Source organism: Diachasmimorpha longicaudata, chromosome 9 (assembly GCF_034640455.1).
Source record: "Diachasmimorpha longicaudata isolate KC_UGA_2023 chromosome 9, iyDiaLong2, whole genome shotgun sequence".
Taxonomy (NCBI): domain Eukaryota; kingdom Metazoa; phylum Arthropoda; class Insecta; order Hymenoptera; family Braconidae; genus Diachasmimorpha; species Diachasmimorpha longicaudata.
The window spans coordinates 7,711,422-7,732,369 of NC_087233.1; the positions used below are offsets into that span (position 1 = coordinate 7,711,422).

Sequence of the window (20,948 nt, forward strand, 5' to 3'; positions counted from 1 at the left end):
ACACATGTTCCCGTAAAAGTACCTAGCCCCATTGAAACGGAGGAATTGATTTAATTGGTGACAGGATGATTGGTTCGTTAGACGCCTCAAACTCGTGTTGAATAGTGGAGAGATTTGAACAAATTAAACGAAATGATGACGAAAAAAAGGGGGGCACGAAATAATTCCAGGTAAATCGAAGTGAACTGAAGCGTGATCGGGATCTCAAATCCAACGGAATCCAGGGTGCGATTACGTTCTGACCGTAGATGGACATCACGTAGCAGGAGTCGATCGGCATAAGTATGAAACAAGGTAAAGCCCCGCAAGGGACACGCGATGCAACGAGAAATTTCACAGGAGGTTTATACGGCTGCACCTGCCGTCAATTATACCATATTTATCGACTTTTCCAGGGCCCATATGCACAGCCTCAAGTGAAAATCTTTTTTTTTTTTCACGAGATTCGACGCCAAACTGGAAGGGAATATTGAGAATATCAAAATTTGAGCATAATTCATATTTTATCACGATAAAAATCATGAAATTTCCCACATGTCAAATTAATTTCAATAAAGTCTTCCCGAAAAAAAAATCTATACGGGCCTTTCAATTTCCCTTTCCGTGTTAATTAATCCAGAAGTAATAGAATATGTTCCCGAAGGCTTTAATCCATCAAATCCGGCTCATAAATCATCCCCAAAGGAAGCGAAATACCGTACTCAAATTGAATATCAGACAAGAAACAGATTGAACACTTCGTTCAATTGATATTAATACGCTGATGATGCTGGTTTAATTAACCATGGTTGGCTTATCAGAGAACAATTACACGATCAGGGGCATTTGTCAGGCAACTTCACTTCCTCATGTCCAGCCTTAAAAGCTTCCTTTGATACAGTGGTAGGGGCGGGAGGAGGAGGGGAGGGGGCATACCACACTCGTGTAATTCCTCGTCCGGTTTTTCCATTGTAATTGCCGCCGTGTCTCATACATCGAAATACCCACGAGCAAGAAGTACATTGTTCAGTCGTGTTAACAGTAGGACGACATTCGGAGGTGATTCAAAGACATAAATGGTTTAAAATTATTTATCTAATTTTTTTTTTCAATTTCCTGAAAATAATTCGGAAAACTTTATCGAAAATCAATTGTGTTGACATGAATGAATTGACCAATTCTGTAGGATGATGTTTACAATAAAAACTGAAAATTGATTATATTGGAATGGTGATTGATTTACGCGGATAAACGATGGCCAGCCGATCGATTAATATTCCCGTGTCTCGTATTGCCCCTTAAATTGCCAACATCATAACGTCCTCTCTGGAATACCCCTCCTCCCGGAATTTTCATCACCAGTGATTGTGTTCACAATATCCAGGAGGAACTTAATCCACCAGAAAATACGCAATCTAGATAATAACAGAGTCGACGAGTACGGTCGAGAGGTCATTACATCGTTATTAAATTTAAAATAACGTTTTAGCGTTTAATTAGATTCGTTCGTGTGCAGCTGAGGCTGGGGCTGGGGCTGGGGCAATTCAGCTACCATATGCATCACGATTTAGCGTCTTTTCAGAGGTGTTTTGTAATCGTAATTTCTGTTTCTCCCTTAAAGTTTCAATTTTGTAAAGTTATTTTTTTTTTCACACGCAATTGAATAAAAAAATCCGATCGTTGAAAGAATATTCTCGCCATAATACCGAAATATCTTGCTTCTGGTTGTCTGGAGGATTTTCATGCATAAACCAGGTACAAAAACACCCCCCCAGGTAGAGGTCCCAAAGGGTCCACACACAAGGAGTATCGGTTTACTTCTTGCAGTGTTGCGACGTTGCCGAATTTCCCCCGAACAATACGCCCCCTACCTCTCAATCCCTAGCACCGGTCACCAAGGCACTTTGTGTTGCTTCAACAGGTAGTTGAAGCCCACCAGCTCCCCCAAATCCGCGTTTTACGGCCAAAATCCCCGGGATCGGCGTTCAAATTTCGTGATTTTTTTTTTCATTGCCTTTTGTTGCGAGATGTAGTTGACCCAGTATCCCTGATATTTCTTGCTGTAGGGTAGGATATTTCGGTGTAACTCAATGCCCGGACGCCCGCAGTGGTTCTTCACTGACAAAGTGGTGGGGAAAAAAAGCTGTTCGATCCAGAAAGGCTTCCTGGAAATCCTTATTAATTCATAAATCCGGATCCTCTGGTTTCCAAACACCAGAGACAGCGAGTATCCCCGGAGATGTTTTTTTTTATCACCACCAAATGCTTCCCATATGGTAATTGTCCCCTACCCCCACTATTAACCTCCTCATGACTGGATAGAACTTTATAAATTCTTGTGGCTTAACTGCGAATAAATTGTTGGTCGGTCTCTGCGACGCGACAGTTTATACTTTACTATCTGGTAACACAGACATCTCGGGTCTGGGGAAGCGTGAATACGTTCATGCGGTTTGGCATTTTATCCTGTACTTGTAGGGACGTGTCAAAGATAAAAGGTATTAGAATAAAATTGAATGAGTTATGAGTAAGACTCTGAAAGGGATTTTTCAAAGAATTAAATGAAAATTATTTCACGCAAGCGATTTTTTTTTCTTCCCTTGGAAAAATTTATGAGTTATTTTTCGCTAGAAGATGCATTGAGGTAAGAATTCCTCCCTTGATGTCTCAAATGCCCTTCGCTCCTCTGCTCCAATTTTTTTTATCATTTATCAACTTATTCAAAATTCTAATGATCATTTGTTCAGAAGCGCATCCCTCATCAACTAATTATAACCAAACAAACTCCTATTACATGTAATTAACCCCAAATAAAAGATCCCAATAGATAATTACATCAACTCGTTAATAATCCCTCTCCCCTCCTCGGCTAGCTGTCCTGTTAACTTCGTTACGATGTTCTTTGCACTATATATTTTCCCATTGCATCGTGAACTTGGTTATCAGACCGATGGGATCTCCACCGGAGGCGTAACTCGGTGGGTCGCGAGAAGATAAATAATCCCTGATGATTCAGAAATAAAGTAAAACCCAACTAAAGAAGCCCCAAGTACATAAAATATCATTAAATTCCAGGAAAAAAAATATCCACAAATGACGCTGATAATGTTCCGGAATTTCGAGACCCGCGGGTACCGATTTTTTTTTTCAGCCCAATAAAAGTGTTTCGAAATCAGGAAATAAAAAATACTGGGCAGATGATACGCAAGAGTTGTACCTCGCGGCACTTTAACCTCTTTTCCCTACAGTTTCAAGCGTTGAGGTAAATAATGATGAAGGTTTAAGAAAAGGTTCAACCAGTCCTCTCTTCCAAGTAATGCGCTTATAATTACACTCCTCGTATCCTGGACCTGACACTCGATCCTCGCCGGTGTGGGATGTGCGAGAGCACCACAGGGGAAGGAAGAGAGACGGTTAGATTGAATTCTTTCTACATATAGCCTCGTGTCTGCGTGTGTATGTGTGAGGGAGGGGGATTGAAGTGATCAGGATTGCTCTTGGGATGAGGAGAATAGCCAAGACAAGTCCACTGAGTGGACAGCACACAGTGATCGGTAGACAATTAGTCTTAATCGAGGACTTAAGGGAATGAAAGTAAATTGCCGTGTTTCGAATTTCTTCGATGGGCTACTTGATCTTCAGACAAAAGGTCAATGATTCCATAGGAAGATCATGGCTTTCCTCTTTTTCCTCATATTTTTCACATTGACGAATCCCGCCTCCATGTAAATCATAATGTTTTCCACACTTCAAAGAACCCAAATCTTAAGTCGCGTGAAAAAAGACAAGTTCACTCTTTTGGTCTTTAAAAATAGGAAGATCATATGGAGAATTCTATTGAAGACATACAATCCGACTATAGACGAGGGAAAAATAAGCCAAGAGGAATGGGAATACTACATAGCGATGGGTGGAATTGAAGAAAGACAAAGAATATATGTGAAGTAGACGTAAGATGAGACACAAAAGAAGTGCTTCTGATTATTAATGAAGTGTCTTTGTCTGGGAGGAAAGGCATTAACCGAGTTGCCAGAGGCTTCACCTATACACTGCTTGGATAACAGCGAGTTGGCTCGCCTTATTTATTATCGAGCGCCGCAAATGAAAGGGATTTACTTAGAACCATTTTACTGGCCGCTCCCTTGGCACATCTTGTATAGAGTTCTTAAGCCTCTTGGCTTCTTTCTCTTGTCCATGTTTTTGCTGCGTATTTTTCAATCATTTTATCGTCGACTCTTTAATAGCATCGAGCATTCCAGGGGGGGAAAGAGTGGACAAAAAAATAGCCCGGGATCTATCTGTCATCCAATTCAAAACAGTTCTAGCGTCATTAATATTTGCCCTCGATACGGCGCGTAACTGTGAGATTAATCACAAGATAATAACGACTTTGGGCCAAGGGAATGGGGAAAGCTATCCTGGATGAGGTTTATCGTTAATCCCGTCATCGTGATGTTCAATTGATTCAACTGATAATTACATACCGAGCAATTAATACAGGCTCTAGTCGATAGTTCGTGAGAGCGCCAGTGACAGCCGAATGCAAGAAGTCAAAGAAAGAAATGGAAAATTGTTGTTCAAATGTAATGGTAAATATGTGACTGCGATTATTAAGGTACCCCACGGGTAGCACTCGGAGGCTGTATATCCTGGGGCATATGAGATTACTACCCGGTGATAATAACGATCTGGCCAACACACTTGGACCAAGACATTTCAACTTTTTTTTTAATGTTCTGGAGAAGACTTGATTGCTCACTTTTGGATCTTGATTCAGAGGGATGACTTCGAACGACGAATGCATCTGGATAGATAAAATCGTGGAATTTATACGAGCCACGGTTGTGGGTTTTATTTTGACGTTTATCAAGGGGGGATTACTACAAGTCCTTCTCAATATTGAAAGGCTCTTTTGGTAGGACCGTTTAATCGAGCATTTATTCCGACATGACTTTTACTTATGATAATAGCAAACAGTCCTTACCTTGTTCGCACTCGTCAATGTCGTCCGAACAGTCAAGGCCCTTGTAACCACTGGCACAGGAGCACGTGAATGATCCATTAATGGGACTGGTGTCGCATATTGCACCCTGATGACACGGATTAGACGTGCAAGCATCATCGAGGTGACAGAGAAGACCTGAAACAAAGCAATTAATCCTATAAAATCGTTTAAAAAAAATTCTCTCCTTACTCAGAGCTCATGAGTATCAAAGAGAATGAAGGATGAGAGATTGCCAATGGGTTTTTTGTACACCTGACTTTTTCTTATTAAAGGGAACACTGTTGTTTGTCTCTAGGACAAAAGTGTCGAGAATACCAAACATGGGAGTCGATCGTCGTCAACCAAAGAAGGAGATCTGGTGAGGCAGTTGGTGGCTTTTCGACTCTCCTTCTTCTCTATATAAACGTGATGTGGGGCCTGAAGGCATTTAACGACGACATCACAAAGTCCTCACCGACAAATAATTTAAACTTGGATATAAATTACAAAGACCCCCATTATGAGGGCCCCATGTAACCAGTGAAATGATGAGTCATTGGATTATTTCTATAAACTTTCAAGTGTCTAATCAACTATTGGAATATGGAACACGAGCCACAGCGACAGATGTCCTCTCGTCTGTGCCTGTCCTCGGGCTATCCTTATTAGCTATCTTTTTATCCGCCAGAGCAGATGATTCTAATCATGCTTGTGCACGTGCAATTTCTATTCAAGATTTCTTTTCATCTCACAAGGGACATACCATTGAGTAATTGAAAATCATCGAATAAGGAGATGAGTTTTGTCGTCGTGTTTATGGATTATCGATTGAATCTGGCGATGACTTACCTGTTTTGCCGTAGGTACACTGACAGTAGAAACTGCCAACTCTGTCTATACATGTTGCACCATTGAAACAAGCAGCACCAGCGCAGTCATCAATGTTGACACTGCAGTCAGGCCCTGTCCAGCCATTTACACATATGCAGGAATAACTGCCGTGTGAGTTTGTGCATGTTGCACCATTGTGACAGAGCGATGGTCTCAGGGAGCACTCGTCAACATCTTGCTCGCAGTAAGGACCGGTGAATGCTGGTGGACAGAGGCATGAGTACTCGGTTATTCTGTCCATACATGTCGCACCATTTTGACAAAGATTGCCATGACAGTCGTCGGAATTCACCTCGCAGTCCTTTCCTTCGAAACCTGTAACAGATTATGATGATTTCATGAGATTTAATGGGATGATTGGAGAGTTATAATCTGTTTCCCTCACCACCATTATTTCGTTATGAATCAATCGCATGTTTTGATGGCGGGGGAGTATTAGGGGATTAACGAGCATGGCGACAGGCAAAGTCCAACTTCCTTCAAGATCAAATGTTGAAATGGCTAATGGATTGGCGACGGCCTCCGCTGACCTACCCGACTCCGCAACGCCTCGAGTCTCATTGACTTCTTTGTTATTACACAATCATCAGTTCAATCAACCACAATGTTTGTGATCAATGCCGGCGAATTCTTGGGGAAAATTAGATGATGGTGGAGAAATTAATGGAGTGAGAAGTCCGATGATGAGGAATCTACTCGCAAAAAGTACAGTCAAGACAAATTGTTTCGGTGTTTTTGTTATCTCCCATGGAAGGAAACCAACAAACCGCAAAACTCGAAGGGGTCTCGATAAGAAGCGCGGGTGTTAAATTGATAGGACTGGAGTAAAGCGTAAATACAAAATAGGAAGGGGGAGATGCCGAATGGCGAATACGATAGAGTCGTTCAAACGTGGGAAACAAAACCGCGAAAGTCGAGAAGATAACGAGGAAACGATACCTTCCTTCCTATAGACCTAACTCTCCTCCCCCCTCCTCATCCTCCTCCTTCCCCCATTCACCAGGCACTTCCGGTTCTTATCCCTGTTCTGTGCTACTTTTAACTAAATCATTGCATGTGCTATAAAAAATGGAAAGAAAAATTGCTAAAAAGCGCACGTCACTGGCTGAAGGGCTGTTAATTTTTGTTATAATTACCCTCATTCCCACAGATTTAAAAGGCAACTCAAGAAATCATAAATGTGGTGGTATAAAAAATTAACGAGCTCGATTCGCACCGACACCTCATACCTTAATCACGTCTTTTTCCAATGCAAATCAGTTCGTTAGTTCAATTAAGTATTTCATGGATTTTCACAACTTGTTGGACTGGTCAATGAGTAGTAATGAGGTGTCACTGGACTGTAATAAAAAAAAATCCCTCTGGCATTTGGTATTCTCTAATGATGCTGAATTATTTTTGATACTTGATGTGTGACTTCGGGGGACTCTTTATCAAGTGATATCGACTGTCTCACTGGATGATGCATAATCGGTACTTGATCGTATATAGTTGGCTCTTAATGGGCGGCATAATTTATGCCCGATAGGGTTCCACCTCAACTATCGACTATTCTGTGCAGCACGACGGCGTAAAAAGGGCTTTTCTCGTGACCCACGAGTTTATTATACACCTACGGCAGCTCACCTACGGAAGGGACCATTAATATTAAGAAATGGTGGACGATGATTTTTTTCACAGGTTTATTTATTCTCCCCCTAAATATCGGAGCCTGGGGAGTTCTTCTGTGGCTTCCCGGAAGAATTTTAACCCGATACATCTTCGCAGGAATTTCCTTCAGGGCCTTCCTTCGTCTTCAGTTACAGGAGAAGCCGCGGCTGATGCAGATCATTTTTCAGGAATAAATTAATCTGTTTTTGTGCTTGTGATTTTTTTTTCAATCGGCCCGAGGAAAATGCCGTCCTGGTTATTTTTATCCAACCGGGGAGAATCGATTCACAGGAATATCGACAGCGGCGGGAACAAAAGACGGGGCCGATTGCCAGCCGACATATTTGCTGGACGATTCGTCGCGGGTTTTTGCGGACTTCTCATCATGTTTGATTTATCCCTCTAGTTCTTGGGTGTTTTTTTTCTTCAGCTACGGTTTTTATGAGCTGGTTTTCATCTTGCAGGGGAAAAAAGATGGCTTGCGTGCTCTGGCACTTGATGGCGGATCGATTGAAAGGATGAAAAATATTGCAGACTGATGAGTGAAGTAGAGGACGAATTGGATTGATTTTTTTGGGAGTTATTTACGGGACGCCATAACAGGAAAATTATAGTTTGGGAAAATCGTCCTATAATGATATTTTTATTTAATATTGAGCGCTGTGAATAAATTTCCAATTATTAGAATTCAATATGTCCACGGTCTTGGAAGCTTGAAAGCCCTTTCGCGCAGCAAATATAATGCAAAGAGGATGCAGAAGCACCACTAATAATGCTCGCACCCGTATTTCCATAACCCACTGTCCTTCTACGTTCAACTCTTTCTCGGAACGTTTCTGGATACCTTGCATTTTATCAGTTCAGCATGCGAAGTACGAATAAAAAGTCCGTGTATAACCGAATAAAATTAATTCAGAAATAAAGAAAGAATGAATAAAAATGCAGGGTGAGTGGCGGGGGATTTAAAAGGCGTAGGTGCGTCAGGACGGAAGAAACGAGCTCGCTACTTATAAATCAACGGTGGTCCCCCATAATTGCGATTGTCCGTGGTTCTGCTCTCGACCCCTCCGGTCCCTTTCGCGAGGAGCGATCTTCCTCGCGTGTTCCGTGCGTTGAGAGAAAGAGAGTCCCGACACGAACCCCAAGGATACGCATACGTTACTCCTTCGTTACAGATACAGACAAGGGAGCAGGAACAAAGTCCTTTTTCGTCGGTTCTCGCTTATATCGTCGCATTTTTCAGCTTTTATTTTGCATTGAATGAATATTTCTTGGCGAATGAACAATTCAATGGCGATTATCGTAGGGGAAATGGCATAATTCTTCGTTCTACGTTCACTAGAAAAAAAAATGTTTCTTCTAGTTAAGAGGAAAGAAGTAAGAGAATGAAAATTCAGGGAGCGGAATTTCTGAGGTGGAAAAAATTCCAGTGATGGAATAAGTAAAAGGAAGCCAAGTTGAAAAATAATATATCCATTCCTCTCTCATCACCTCAACCCATAATATCAAATGAATCGAATTATTCCACGCACCGGAAATTTTCAAACCGCAATCCTCATACGTTAAATCGCCTTACGCAAAACCGAGGGATTCGCGTTTTTACCCGAGTTCCTTTCCCCGTCGCTAGATCAACTTTTTTCCCTCCCCGAGTATCGAGGACTAGTCGATCCCACATCCCCTCCCCCCCCCCCCATCTATTCTCCGTAAACATCATTGACATTGTGCGGGTGCTATTCACCTCAACTTGTGCGTGAAAGATTCCATTAAATTCCGTCTTTCTCCCGATCACTCGGCTTTCAATAATCCTCGAAACGTGGATAATCGAAAATAGTGGACCATCCACAGTGAATTCTTTCTGTCTGTGTCCTGAAATTCTTCGGAGAGTAATCCCGGCCACATCCGAAGCCCATTGGGGTGTCTTTCCACTCGAATGTCCATTTTTTCCCTTCCTTTTGCCATGAAAATTTGTCTCTCTCTCTCCCTCCCTCCCTCCCCCAAACGCACCAAACACTCTAGCTCACTCCGTCTGCCTTTCTATCGCGTGTACAGCTCCCCACATCTGTGTACATTCATCTATGTGTGAGTGCGTGCGTGTGCCGTGTATTGCAGCGTATCCCGTGCGCTCTGTCTTCGTCGGTGGCACGGGGCAAGAGCGAGGCACCTAGTGCGCCATCGACGAGGTGTGGCAACGTTGCGAGAGCGGGTGTGCGTCCCGAGGCGGCCCCGACACTGGTGGGGACTGTGGGAAAATTCTCATGCCGCCGACTGCGGCGAACAGGGGCTCTCAATCTGGGACTTACGGGCCCCCAATCCACTAATCCATTGGGATATTACTCCGATGTTGGCTTTGACGGAGGAATTGTTGAAGGCAAGTACCGAGAGTTTGATGAACTCAATCCAGAGACAATTCCGATATTCTATCGCTGGTTATGCGATAAAAATTATTGAATCGAGCGGATAATTGGTTCACATGGTGCTGATAGTTTGTAGGTGGAACGCTAAAGGGCGTCACATGCGCGTCGGGAGCGAGAGCAACGTGAGGTTAATCAGTTATTTATGGATTCATTATTATTGATTTCTTTAAAGTTGAAAATATAATAATGTCAATCATTTGTCAAGGCTTCTTTCCTGATTCCTCATCTTACATTCCCTGCTGCTTTCATGATACTCACATGTGCTTCAAATATATTGAGACACAATTCGAAATAAATAATCGACTGGAAAATAATAAAAAAATACAAACTTCCCGGCTTTTGAGCCTTTTTGACTTTCAATCGGTATTACGTCGACTCAATGGAAACCCTTCACCTTTTTTACGGCTTTTTTCCATCGAAAAAAGGGGTTTGAAACACAATAGCGAGTGGAGAGTGGGGATGATGAAAGAGTTGACTTTTAGAATGGGAGACACTGGGCTGGCAGGCGAAGGCCCGCCGGTAGAAAACTAAGTAAGGTTAACGGGGGCCCGTGCCTCCCCCACCAAAAAGCCACGAGAGTGGCAACGGGTGGCCACGAGTCCTCACCATGGGGGTGCGACGAGGAAAAATCAGCGTCTTTTCTCTTTGGGGATAAACATGCGGAGTAAGTGGGGAGAAATCTATATATATATTCCAAAATCTTTCGGAATTCTCGATGAATTTCATTCGGAAATGGTCAGTCCTGATAAAAAAAAATACTTGAAAGTGAAAACGGAGCTGCAGAGGTTGAGACTGTGACACTGGACAATCATGATTTGAATGGGTAATAGGGCGAGAGGAGAAAAGGCAGGTCTGCTTCTAATGACGAGGTTCATGATCGGTCAGAGAGATGATGAACATCGTCCTGGTGGTCTAAATCTTCAAACTACGATTTTTGAATCCTTGATTTTTTTTCCAAAATGTCAACTAGTTCCTCCAAAGAAATTAGCGCCAGCAGCTCCTGCATAGAATTCTCACGTTTGACAGGCATCGATATAAAATATCCTAAATCATCAGTAAACACTAATTACTAGAGAGGCTCGGGTATCCTCCGTTGAACAAATAATTAACGCCTCAGAAATCCGGGGAATTTGATGAAATAAATGAGCGAGAAATTTCTCGCAAATTCTGGGGAATGAGTTGGCAATGGGGCTGCGATAACATCAAATATAAATCTTGCACAGTAAATTTTTTTACGAATTTAGAAGTGAATTGCGAATTTGAAAAAATCCGGCCGCATTCTCAATGCAATATCTGGAAAGCCAATGGCGCGACTTGAACGAGTCATCTCTCATTATGAAGAAGGAAAAAAACTTGTTGAAAGTTGAGAAAAAGCGTTCAATTTCACTCAGTGAGTCGCGAGTAATCGACGACCGAAGATGTCCAATTTTTTAATCAATTCTTTTCAATTTCACTCCGAGCAAAACAAAGTTTTCTCCAGCAATTTTTTCTCCCCGCTGCCGCCTGGACAACCAAAACTATTCAAAGATTGCGAGCACGAGGGAGTGTTTAGGCGAAAAATGGAGGGAGGAGTATGGGAGCAACAGGTATAAGACAATCAACAGGTTGTTTGGCATGCCGGGCCGTCTCGAAGGCACGCCAACTAGAGTCGTCCACCACACTTGAGCTCCATTTTGCCCCCGGCCCGTCTCGCCAACGAGGAAGAAAGGAATAAAGAAAGAAGGAATAAACGGAATGGGGATGAAGGAGACCAACCAAGAAGAGCAATCCGAGGGGGAGATATTCCGACCGGGATGGACAGACTCCGGTAATTGAGCCTGTGGATGTTTCTGTGTGGGTACACGGGGACTCTGGGGAACAATGGACCCGTCATACTGGCTACCCATTCTTCAAACGGACAATCGCCGATCCCTGAATGTGTACTTGAGAGGGGAAGAGAAAAAAGGTGAATGTGAGATTTAATAATTCAGGGATAAAAGGGAGCGAAGGACGATTCAGATGAATTATCCGCGAAATTTATTCCCTTTGCATTTTAATGTGATCGACTATAATGTTTAAAAAATTTTTTATTGAAATATTTCCAGCTCTCGATTTCTAACTGTAGCAGTATAAAATCTAAATAAATGTTCCCCACAATTCAATACATCAAGGGCCCCAGCCTCTCAAGACGACGCTAACTGACGTATTCACACGCCCTCTCACGATCTCCCACTCCCATGTCCCCCCTACGTCTCCTAGAGTCGCCGTATCCCTCTCAGTTTTCCCCATTTCTCTCCTCATTTGTACCATTCAGATTTCCAACGACGAGTAAGCCCCGGTCCCACGAGACACCTCACTATCCTCATATCTAAATTCTCCCATTAAATCGCAACAAATAGCGTGCATACACTCAATTATTTCATAATATCTTTGTCTTTCAATAGAAAAACCATATAGCCATATAAATTTATGAATAATTCATTATTAACGGGAAAAACTTAGTCATTTGAGACATTTGTCGTTTATATAATTCTTCTATTTTAAAAAATAAATAATAATTTCACCTGAAATTCCTTCATCCACGTATCATAATTAATGGTGTCGATGGTAACCAAGCGTGCACCAACAACATGATGGGATAGCTGGGGTACAAAGCTTAGACTACGCATATGTAAATCACCCAAGGGCGCACCCACGCCCCTTTCTCTCCCTTCGGTCTCCCCTCCCCCGCCCATGTGTGCATACTGGATATTCATCGTGTCTGTCCTCTTCCCATAAACTCGTTGCCCAGCTGAACTGAGAACGTGTGTACTCCATGGACCATCGAGAGAGCTCCAGAAAATAAAAGAGCGAATAAAAAAAAATCAAAATAAAAAAAGGAAAAAATTAAGAATGAGGGAGAATAGCCTGCTGAAGTACTAGAGAGATGTTGGTCCCACGTGTGTATGTCTCGAGTCTCTTCTTTTTATTATGAATTTTTTTTTTCTCCTCATTCTCTTATTCTTCGCCTCTACCTCTTGAGGTCCTTAGGAGTGAGATAAAGCGAGCGTGATAGCACTCCTTTCTTAGGCCCTCGCCTCCTACGGATTCTTGTTTTGACACCGTCTTCCCCTTGTTTTTGTTTCGATAAAAGAGAAAAAAAATTTTTTTTTTATTTCATTTTTAAAAATTTTTGATGCGCTTTTTAGGCGTCTCAACCTCCCGACATTTTCTCAACATTTTGAATATCGAATGATGCGGCCGCAGACCGCAATACCGCGGTTTCACGACATCTCGCGCACCGACGACCTGGAAACATCTTGTCTCACGGGATCAATGTCGGTGGTACTTCAGTAAACCAGCCGATAAAATCGAAATATCGTATTGCCATGTTTTTTTAACCGCGGAATATAAAATTAGTTTATGAGGAGTCTACGTTTTTAAGAGTTCCATTGGAATTTTACTGTAACGTCATTTCCCATTCAGTCTCTCCCACACTTTATTTTAATCAATTAAATAGATATACGTCAATTTCAATATAAACTCAATTTTTCTCAAAGGTTTTTCAAAGAAAAGTTTTCTTTAAAGCAAACTCAGCTCGTAAGTATTCCCATTCCACAGAATATTGCGGATAAAATTCATGGGAATGGATTTCTGAAGAAGTCGGTGCTAAGGGAATGAGAGAGGAGAAAAACAGAGGGTTTAGGTTCGACATATCAGCCGGCGGTGGTCACGAGTCTTGGGTCCGAGGTACAGAGAGAGAGTGGGTGGGACCCCTCTCTTCGTGATCCCCATGCCACCCCCACCTCGAAACGCTCTTTAAACTCTCGTACGCTCGGGTTAAAACGTCTGAGAAGGCTCCTCTTACCTCTGTGGTTTTGCGCGAAAGTGACAGTCCGAGTCGATGCGGGGGGAGCGCGAAACTGGAGAAGTTGTGAAAGAGTCGTTTATCTCTGTTGAAAGCTAGGAAACTCAATGTTCTAACGGTTAAAAAAATCAACATTTCTGAATTGTTTTTTAAAATTTATCTATAGGTCATGGAAGGCTCGTGAAGTAGTTTTATATTGAAATATATCCAAGTACATGGCGGCAACTTACAACTGAATTTTTTCTGCTGCAAAGAGATAAAAACCTGAGATAATCGCGCACGGTATCATTATCTTGAGTCCCCAAAGCTCCTAAAAAGCCCTGAAATTTGTCCGAAAAGAAAGAATTTCAGGAAATACTTCCAGTGGAAGGGAAAAAATTAATGTGGCGGGTGAATCGATTTTGGAATTTTGCTTCGTTACGACCGACTGGACTGGTGAAAAATGGATGCGAGCTCCTCCCATCAACCTCTCCCCCCCCCCCCATTTTCTGGCGAGCGAGTGCCCTCGTGACTCGGCACTAAGTTCCCGTTTTTTCCCCGCCAGGAGGTACAGAAGACAGAGCGCGGATGAAAACCCGATGGCTGGAGGAAGAACAAAAAGCACTTTGTTACTAAGGTAAACCCATGATGCATGTGTACACCTCAGCATTCCCCCCCCCCCCCTCCACTGGCATTCAACTCACTTTGGGATGAAGAAGATGAAGAGGCTGAGTGGCTACTCTACGTCATTCAGACGTTTGAAAAAGCGCAACTAATCCTCCGGAAATTGTTGTACACTTCTCGGTTTTGTTTCAATGTTTTTTGCATTAATTTATATGTTCGTTTCGTACAGCCTAAAGTTGTAAATGATTCACGGGAAATTTATTATTGAGAGCCTCGGTGATCTTATCACGGTTAATGATCAAATTTTCTAGTTAGTAAGAAATGAGGATAAACTGAGGCGATTTCAATCACTGATAACTTGCAATCGGTAGAGTGAATCCCAACAACTTCTTTACCATTTTCAAAGTACTTTCCCAGTCTTTAAAATGAGCAGTGACTCGCGGAAATTGAATCGTTCAGGTCGAAGATATTGATTATTTTCATTGGAAGATTAAATTTTCCTTCATTAACAAGAAATAGCTGAGTCGATTGGAAAGCACATAAAATCGTGTGAATTATCAATGCAGCCACCACCGCCGACTGACATATCTCCCTCATCCCATGAATAAGCGCGTTAATCCCCGGGGCAAAGTTTATTTACACTTCTCCAGTCTCAACTGAATTAATACCGAACTCGTGAAAATCCCTCTGGCGAGTATTTCGATCTTATTAACGATAATCCCCCGGATTAGATTTATCAAATCTCCCGGATACTCTAACATGCAGTCTCCTCCTCACCCCTTGGAATTTCACCTACGTCTCGAGTGCTAACGGTTCTCCAGTTAAACCCACGCGTGCGTTTTCTGGTGAGACTTTTCTATCGATCTGATTTATTCCCGTGGTTTACGTGTATCCCCTCGTGGATCAAGCGCCGAGGATATACTCCCAATGGAACTTACACAACCGAGAGAATACCTCATTTATGCATAATATCGCTGGAGTGTGTGGGCACAGGGTTGGAACTCACTTTATTTCATTTTATACCTTCGTAATTTTACCCTCGAGTCGCGCGATTTACTCGTGAAGATTATTATCACACTTAATTACGAGATATTTTTAACGGTTCACATCGCCCACCTACCACTTAATAAACTTGTCGCCCCACCAGACACCGCTCTTCTTTTTTATTCACTTCAAATGACGTTATATATTGTCGATAATGGATTTTTATTTACTTTTTTTTTGCACAGTGGAACCACGTTTTGCGATTTTAAAATGAGTTTGTAATTTAGGAACACGAGGAGAGGACTGATGTCTTGGGAATGGGTGAGGCCGATGATATTAATCATGAAGGGAGAGACAGCGGGAAAAGCTTGCGCATAATGCGTTTGCATGGATTTATTTATCATGCCGCCGACACGTAAGATACTCGTAAACTTTGAGTTTCTTTTTACGGGAAGACGGGGTTAACGATTTTCATTTCCGAGTGGGTGGATCAAGGAGGTAGTGACGATTTCATTATTTTGTGAATATAAATCATTCTTTTATGGGGAGAAAATGGGTTGCACTGATTTTTTTGAAGAAGTTACACTATGTTTTGTGTAAGTCTCTTCCTTTTTCGAGAGAAAAAAAAAATTCCACTTTCATTCTTCAAGACCAGCTATTGCGAAATAGAAAAGCTCAATCTTCGAATATGGTTGAAATCCGGAAACTAGTGTCTCGAATTGTCGAAAAAAAACGCTCTGATCGTATTGAATATTGCCCCTATCTTGGGTTTCGGGGTCAGAGTCGTGTTCCAATTAGATGGCGACCGCGTACCATCCTTTCAATATTTTTGCAAGCTTTTTCCCCTCTAATAAGGCGCTTCGATCTCTCCCCGCATGATCTCACGTAATATATCTATGTATATAACATAACATGTATAGTATTCCCTGGTATCGCACAGACAGCACCGAGAAATAACCGGAAAAACCATCGGCAAAACGATAAGTCCGGAGTAAAGAAAAAGCTCTAAACAAGTAAAACGTGGCTATCGATGACGAGATTAACGGTGTCCACTTTGTGTGGTGGAAATAAAAAAGGAGAGTATCTTTTAATTCGCTAATTAGCTGCCGATTAAATTCCAATGCAGCGCAAAAGGCAATTGTACACGGTTATAATGCGCGGATGGGTAAAACGAGGGCTCACGTTGGGCATGTGGACGCGAGGAGTACATTGTCGCAATTAAAGTGGAGTTATAACTGATACGAATGCCTCCGAGGGGGAGAGGAGACGTGGGAGAGATGAGTCATGGGACGCGTGCGTATGTTCAATGTACTTCGGGCAATCTCAGTGGCTACCTGGTGGCATTCATAACAGCCGACAATTCCTGATGATGATTTTAATGATTATGCCCGCTCATTCATAAGTGCTTTTCCCCGCTAATGAAAAGTCATCGTTGAGATTTTTATCAAATTTCTCATAGTAAATTATTCTATCGTGAGAAAAAATATCAAGTAGCGCTGGTGAATGGCGGAGCTGTGTGAGAATATTGGAGGGGCAATTTTATGAAGTATTAAATATTGAAAGTGATGTAATCTTTTAATTTTAATAACGTGGATTATTGAAATTTTCAAATTTCAATTTCAATCAAGACAATTACTTATTGTCATTGCCTTTATTTTGAAATGACTCTTCATCAAAATCCTCAGCGAGTTTTCTTCTGTCAGTTAACAATCTGCCCTATCCCTCGGATCGCAGAATAATGAAATTACGCGGAAAGCAAACCACTGCGGTTAGTAGTATACTATGTAAAGAAGATGAAATTTATGTACACGAAGCGGAAAACGATCCGCCGCAAGATATTTTTCTCTGCGCCCCAACAACACATCTCGTTTCCTCTCGCCTACCTTGTCTCAGTAATTATGACTCGCGTCCAAAAAAGTCAATGCCATTTTAATTCAATGCTTTCTCATGGATCTAATGAAAAACAAAAAAGTGGAAAAATACCTGTCCTTTTTTTGTTCTACGTTCATGAAAGTGGTAGCACTAATTTTGTAACCATTATGACGCTACTTGTATTCGGCTGAATTTATAGGGCGAATATTTTTCAACTTATTTCAAATGCAAAATCGATGCAGCTGAAGATACAAATACAAGAGGGGCACGATTACATGGGTGGAGAGGGGCTCAGTTGTATGGGAAGCCAAGTCCATATAAATCTGGATTAAATTCACTGCCTCATCGAATCTGAATAACGATCGAGTGGAATTATTTGCATATATATTGGCACTGGCGAGACCTTGGCGTGCCAACTTCAGTCAAATGGATCTGTCTTTCTCTCGCTGATGATGATTTCTTTAGAATTCCTCGGAGTATAGAAAATTAAATATAAATAACTTAATCCTTCTGCTCCTCTTAATATTTCCCTCATTATGATGCAGAAGAACTCGTGGACGAACAAACGCGTCTCAAATTTTCATTTATCTCCTGACTTACTTCAGCCAAGCAGTGGCGATTTTTTTATTCTTAACGCGTGACGCCCGGAGGACAGTGACGAATAATCGGCCAGAGGGGTATCGGTGTGTAACCTCTTGGGTGGCTGCTGGCTTTCATAAGAGGCTGCGAACTACGGGGAGAGAACCAGATCTCTCTACCCTGGACTCGAGTTTCCTCTTTGAATTATTAATATTTACATACGGTCTATTGCACTTGAGGATTCAGTTACATGAGCGCTTTATTTTTCAGAGGCTAATTTTTTTCATTTCTTCACCACTCAATTTAATTTAACTTAATTTTTTACTTTTAATTTACTTATTCAAAAAGAAACTAAAGAGTTAAAAAAAATGTGCGGTAATGAGTTATTAATTAAGATGCGTCAAATTTGTTGCTGTTCGTGCGCAAAATTTTCTCATTCATAGAATAACATGATTATGTCTTGGAAAATATTTTCCAAGCGATCTCAACTCGTTGTCGACCTATTACGGTAGCCTAAGAGAGTTGCCTCGGAGCCATGAAGTTTTGCATACACACTATTGTGGAGAATTGGTCGATACAGGCACGTGAAAGAAAGGATATGCCGTGTTGCTCTTATGCTATTCCTTCCCACTCGGTAGTTGTCTGTGAACGTGACCTTAGTCTCGGATATCTGCCTCCCGGGGAGAGTATGCTCCTCGTGTGCACTTTACGCACGGGCTATGCTCATTTGGTTGTATCAGTTTCCCACAAATTTTCGCGTTTATTAACAGCCGTTAGTTAACAATGAATTTCTCTGTTTGGGGGGTGACTCCGTAATATTCCGTTTTTAGGAAGTCTAACGGATCTGAGCTCACCATTTTTTTTTTTAATGAACAGTAACGACCATTGAGATAAAAATTACTGTTAAAATTGTTTTCCAAGTTTATTTTATTGAGGGAAGAGGGTAGTGAATATGGCAAATCATGGAAATATTAAAAAAAAAAAAAAAAATTCCCTGAAAATTACGAAAGATTCTTTTCGACTCCATCTTTACCTCGTTTCGATTGAATGTCCCCCTGACAATTTCTGATCGCCTGTTCTCCGTGCTACGCACTTTATGCCCGCGCAACGGCATAAATCTCAGCGCGGGCGCATAACCGCCCGTCTCGCTTCCTCAATACCCACATCCTCACCCAGAATGAGAAGTTGTACTTGCACACCAGCACGAGGTAAATGCAAAATGTTTGGATTTTATTTTTTCTACTCCTTTTATTTTACCCTTTTCACTTCTATTCGGCTTTTTATCGGCTGTCTACGCAACTGCGAATGGAAAATAAAAGGATGGTCGCGAGGGGAGAGGAAATAAAATAAGTGACGTGTGGGAATTTAGTGCGATAGTGGTGGTATTTGTGGACACCAAGTGTCTTTATGTAGGAAAAAGGCTGTGGGCAAGCCCAGAGGGAATGGAATCTTTATCGACAGGCAATGGCTAGCTGGGGAGGAGTCTTGCATTGATGCTGAGAAGACCACCCTAGTTCGCGCTGTTTCTATCATCATGAACATATTGGATTTGTTAGGATGGAAATTGCTAATGCAATATCGATTGCTGGAGGATTTCAATTCAATTCTTCGCTGCACAGACATTTTATTTTATTTTCTTTTACTCGTTCTTTCGGATTATTATTCCTCGGGAGAAATTAGGTGGAGAGGAATATCCAGCGAATATATATTGCATGAGGTTTTTTACAGAAAATTTTTGCGAAAGGCAATATTCAATCTAGTTAATTGAGGAATTGAATTGTCAGAGGCTCAAAATCAGTAAATTCTTCATGTCTTGTGGTGATATGAATTTTGTTTTCTTTCTGGTTAGCAGGGTGGTCTTGACATGATTAAAATAGTGAATAAGTAGGGGAAGGAAAGAAAAGTAGTAAAAAAATGGAGGGGTAAAGAGTGTATACAAGTGAGGTGGGGTCGCTACGGTTATGGTCCGCCTGGGAAAAATTACTCAAGGAGGACGATCGAGGCAACGCATTGTAAGATTCGTATAACCGGGGAGGCCACGCTAGGCTGACCCTAGTCATTTCGAATCAACCATCCAACTCGCGAGTAATGAAATACTCGGACAGACTCTGCTGAGTGTACCTGTTACTCCACATAACTGCAAAATTTATCTAGTGGATGAATGAGTCGTATGAAAATGTCAAAAATTTCACTATCCTAGCCTCAATATCTCACGATTTAATGAGGCAATTTAATCGAGTAACGCGTCATTTCAAATAATCGAAAAAGAGCTTGAAAATGAAAAGATAATGGAAAAAATGGACAATCAACCTCTCGTGAATTAGCCCTACATCCAATGGCAAAGATATGTTCAGCCATGCAGAGAGGGAATTAAATGTTTCGCGACACTCTTAACCAAACGTTGAAAGAAGCCAAACGAAAAAAAAAAAGCGAATAAAAAATAATTATGAAGCTTTTTGTTGCCCCCTATGTCCATCATCATCTTTTGAGACACGCGCATCCGTTTAATTGTGAAAACTAACGCATGGTGGGTAAATACGGAAATGAGTTCAAGGCATAAATGTCGTGGGAAGTGACAGCTAGAATAAAAAAAGAGGGGAGAAGAAAAAAATTTGTAAAAATGTGGCAATAATTTCGTGAAAGAATCGCTCTGTCGCAAAACGCACCGACCGGCTCAGTCGCCATTTTTTCGGTAATCGAGCGATAGGAGATGGCGCAATTGACTCATAACGAATTTGCTGGGGGTATCGTTGTATCATTGTACCGCAATATATACCCTAAGTTAAACATAATTGCGTGACTCACCATCGGGACAGCGGCACTCGTACGTGAGTGAAGACAACTGGCTACAAGATCCACCGTTCAAACATGGCGACGGATCACAGGGTATGTAGTTGCTCTCGCAGTTCTGGCCGGTGTAACCGCTGGTGCACATGCATCTGTGGAATAAATGAAAAATTTTGTTAGAAGCCTTTTAGAAGGCATGACGCCGTTCAGTTCTATTTTTTTCTATTGCTAATGAATAATTGCAATAAAAAAATGCTTCACACAAAGCATCTTCTTGTATTCATTCACAGTCATCAATGGGAAATTTTATTTGAATTATGTAAAATGGGATGTGGATAAACAGGATGAGATTGAGTTGAATCAACAATAGGTGTCATTG

At 41.6% G+C, this 20,948-nt stretch overlaps 1 protein-coding gene across 3 annotated transcripts in view; it reads right to left on the reverse strand.

The window, feature by feature from the left end:
- The window catches only part of LOC135165881 (neurogenic locus Notch protein), a 110,732-nt gene that overhangs the window by 32,180 nt on the left and 57,604 nt on the right, over nt 1-20,948 (reverse strand). For all 3 annotated transcript variants that reach the window (XM_064127650.1, XM_064127649.1, XM_064127651.1), the window contains 3 exons: nt 20,588-20,721; nt 5,813-6,169; nt 4,964-5,119 (listed from right to left, as the gene is read on the reverse strand). In XM_064127650.1, the coding sequence (XP_063983720.1) occupies nt 4,964-5,119; nt 5,813-6,169; nt 20,588-20,721 (647 nt within the window). The remainder of the gene's footprint in view (nt 1-4,963; nt 5,120-5,812; nt 6,170-20,587; nt 20,722-20,948) is intronic.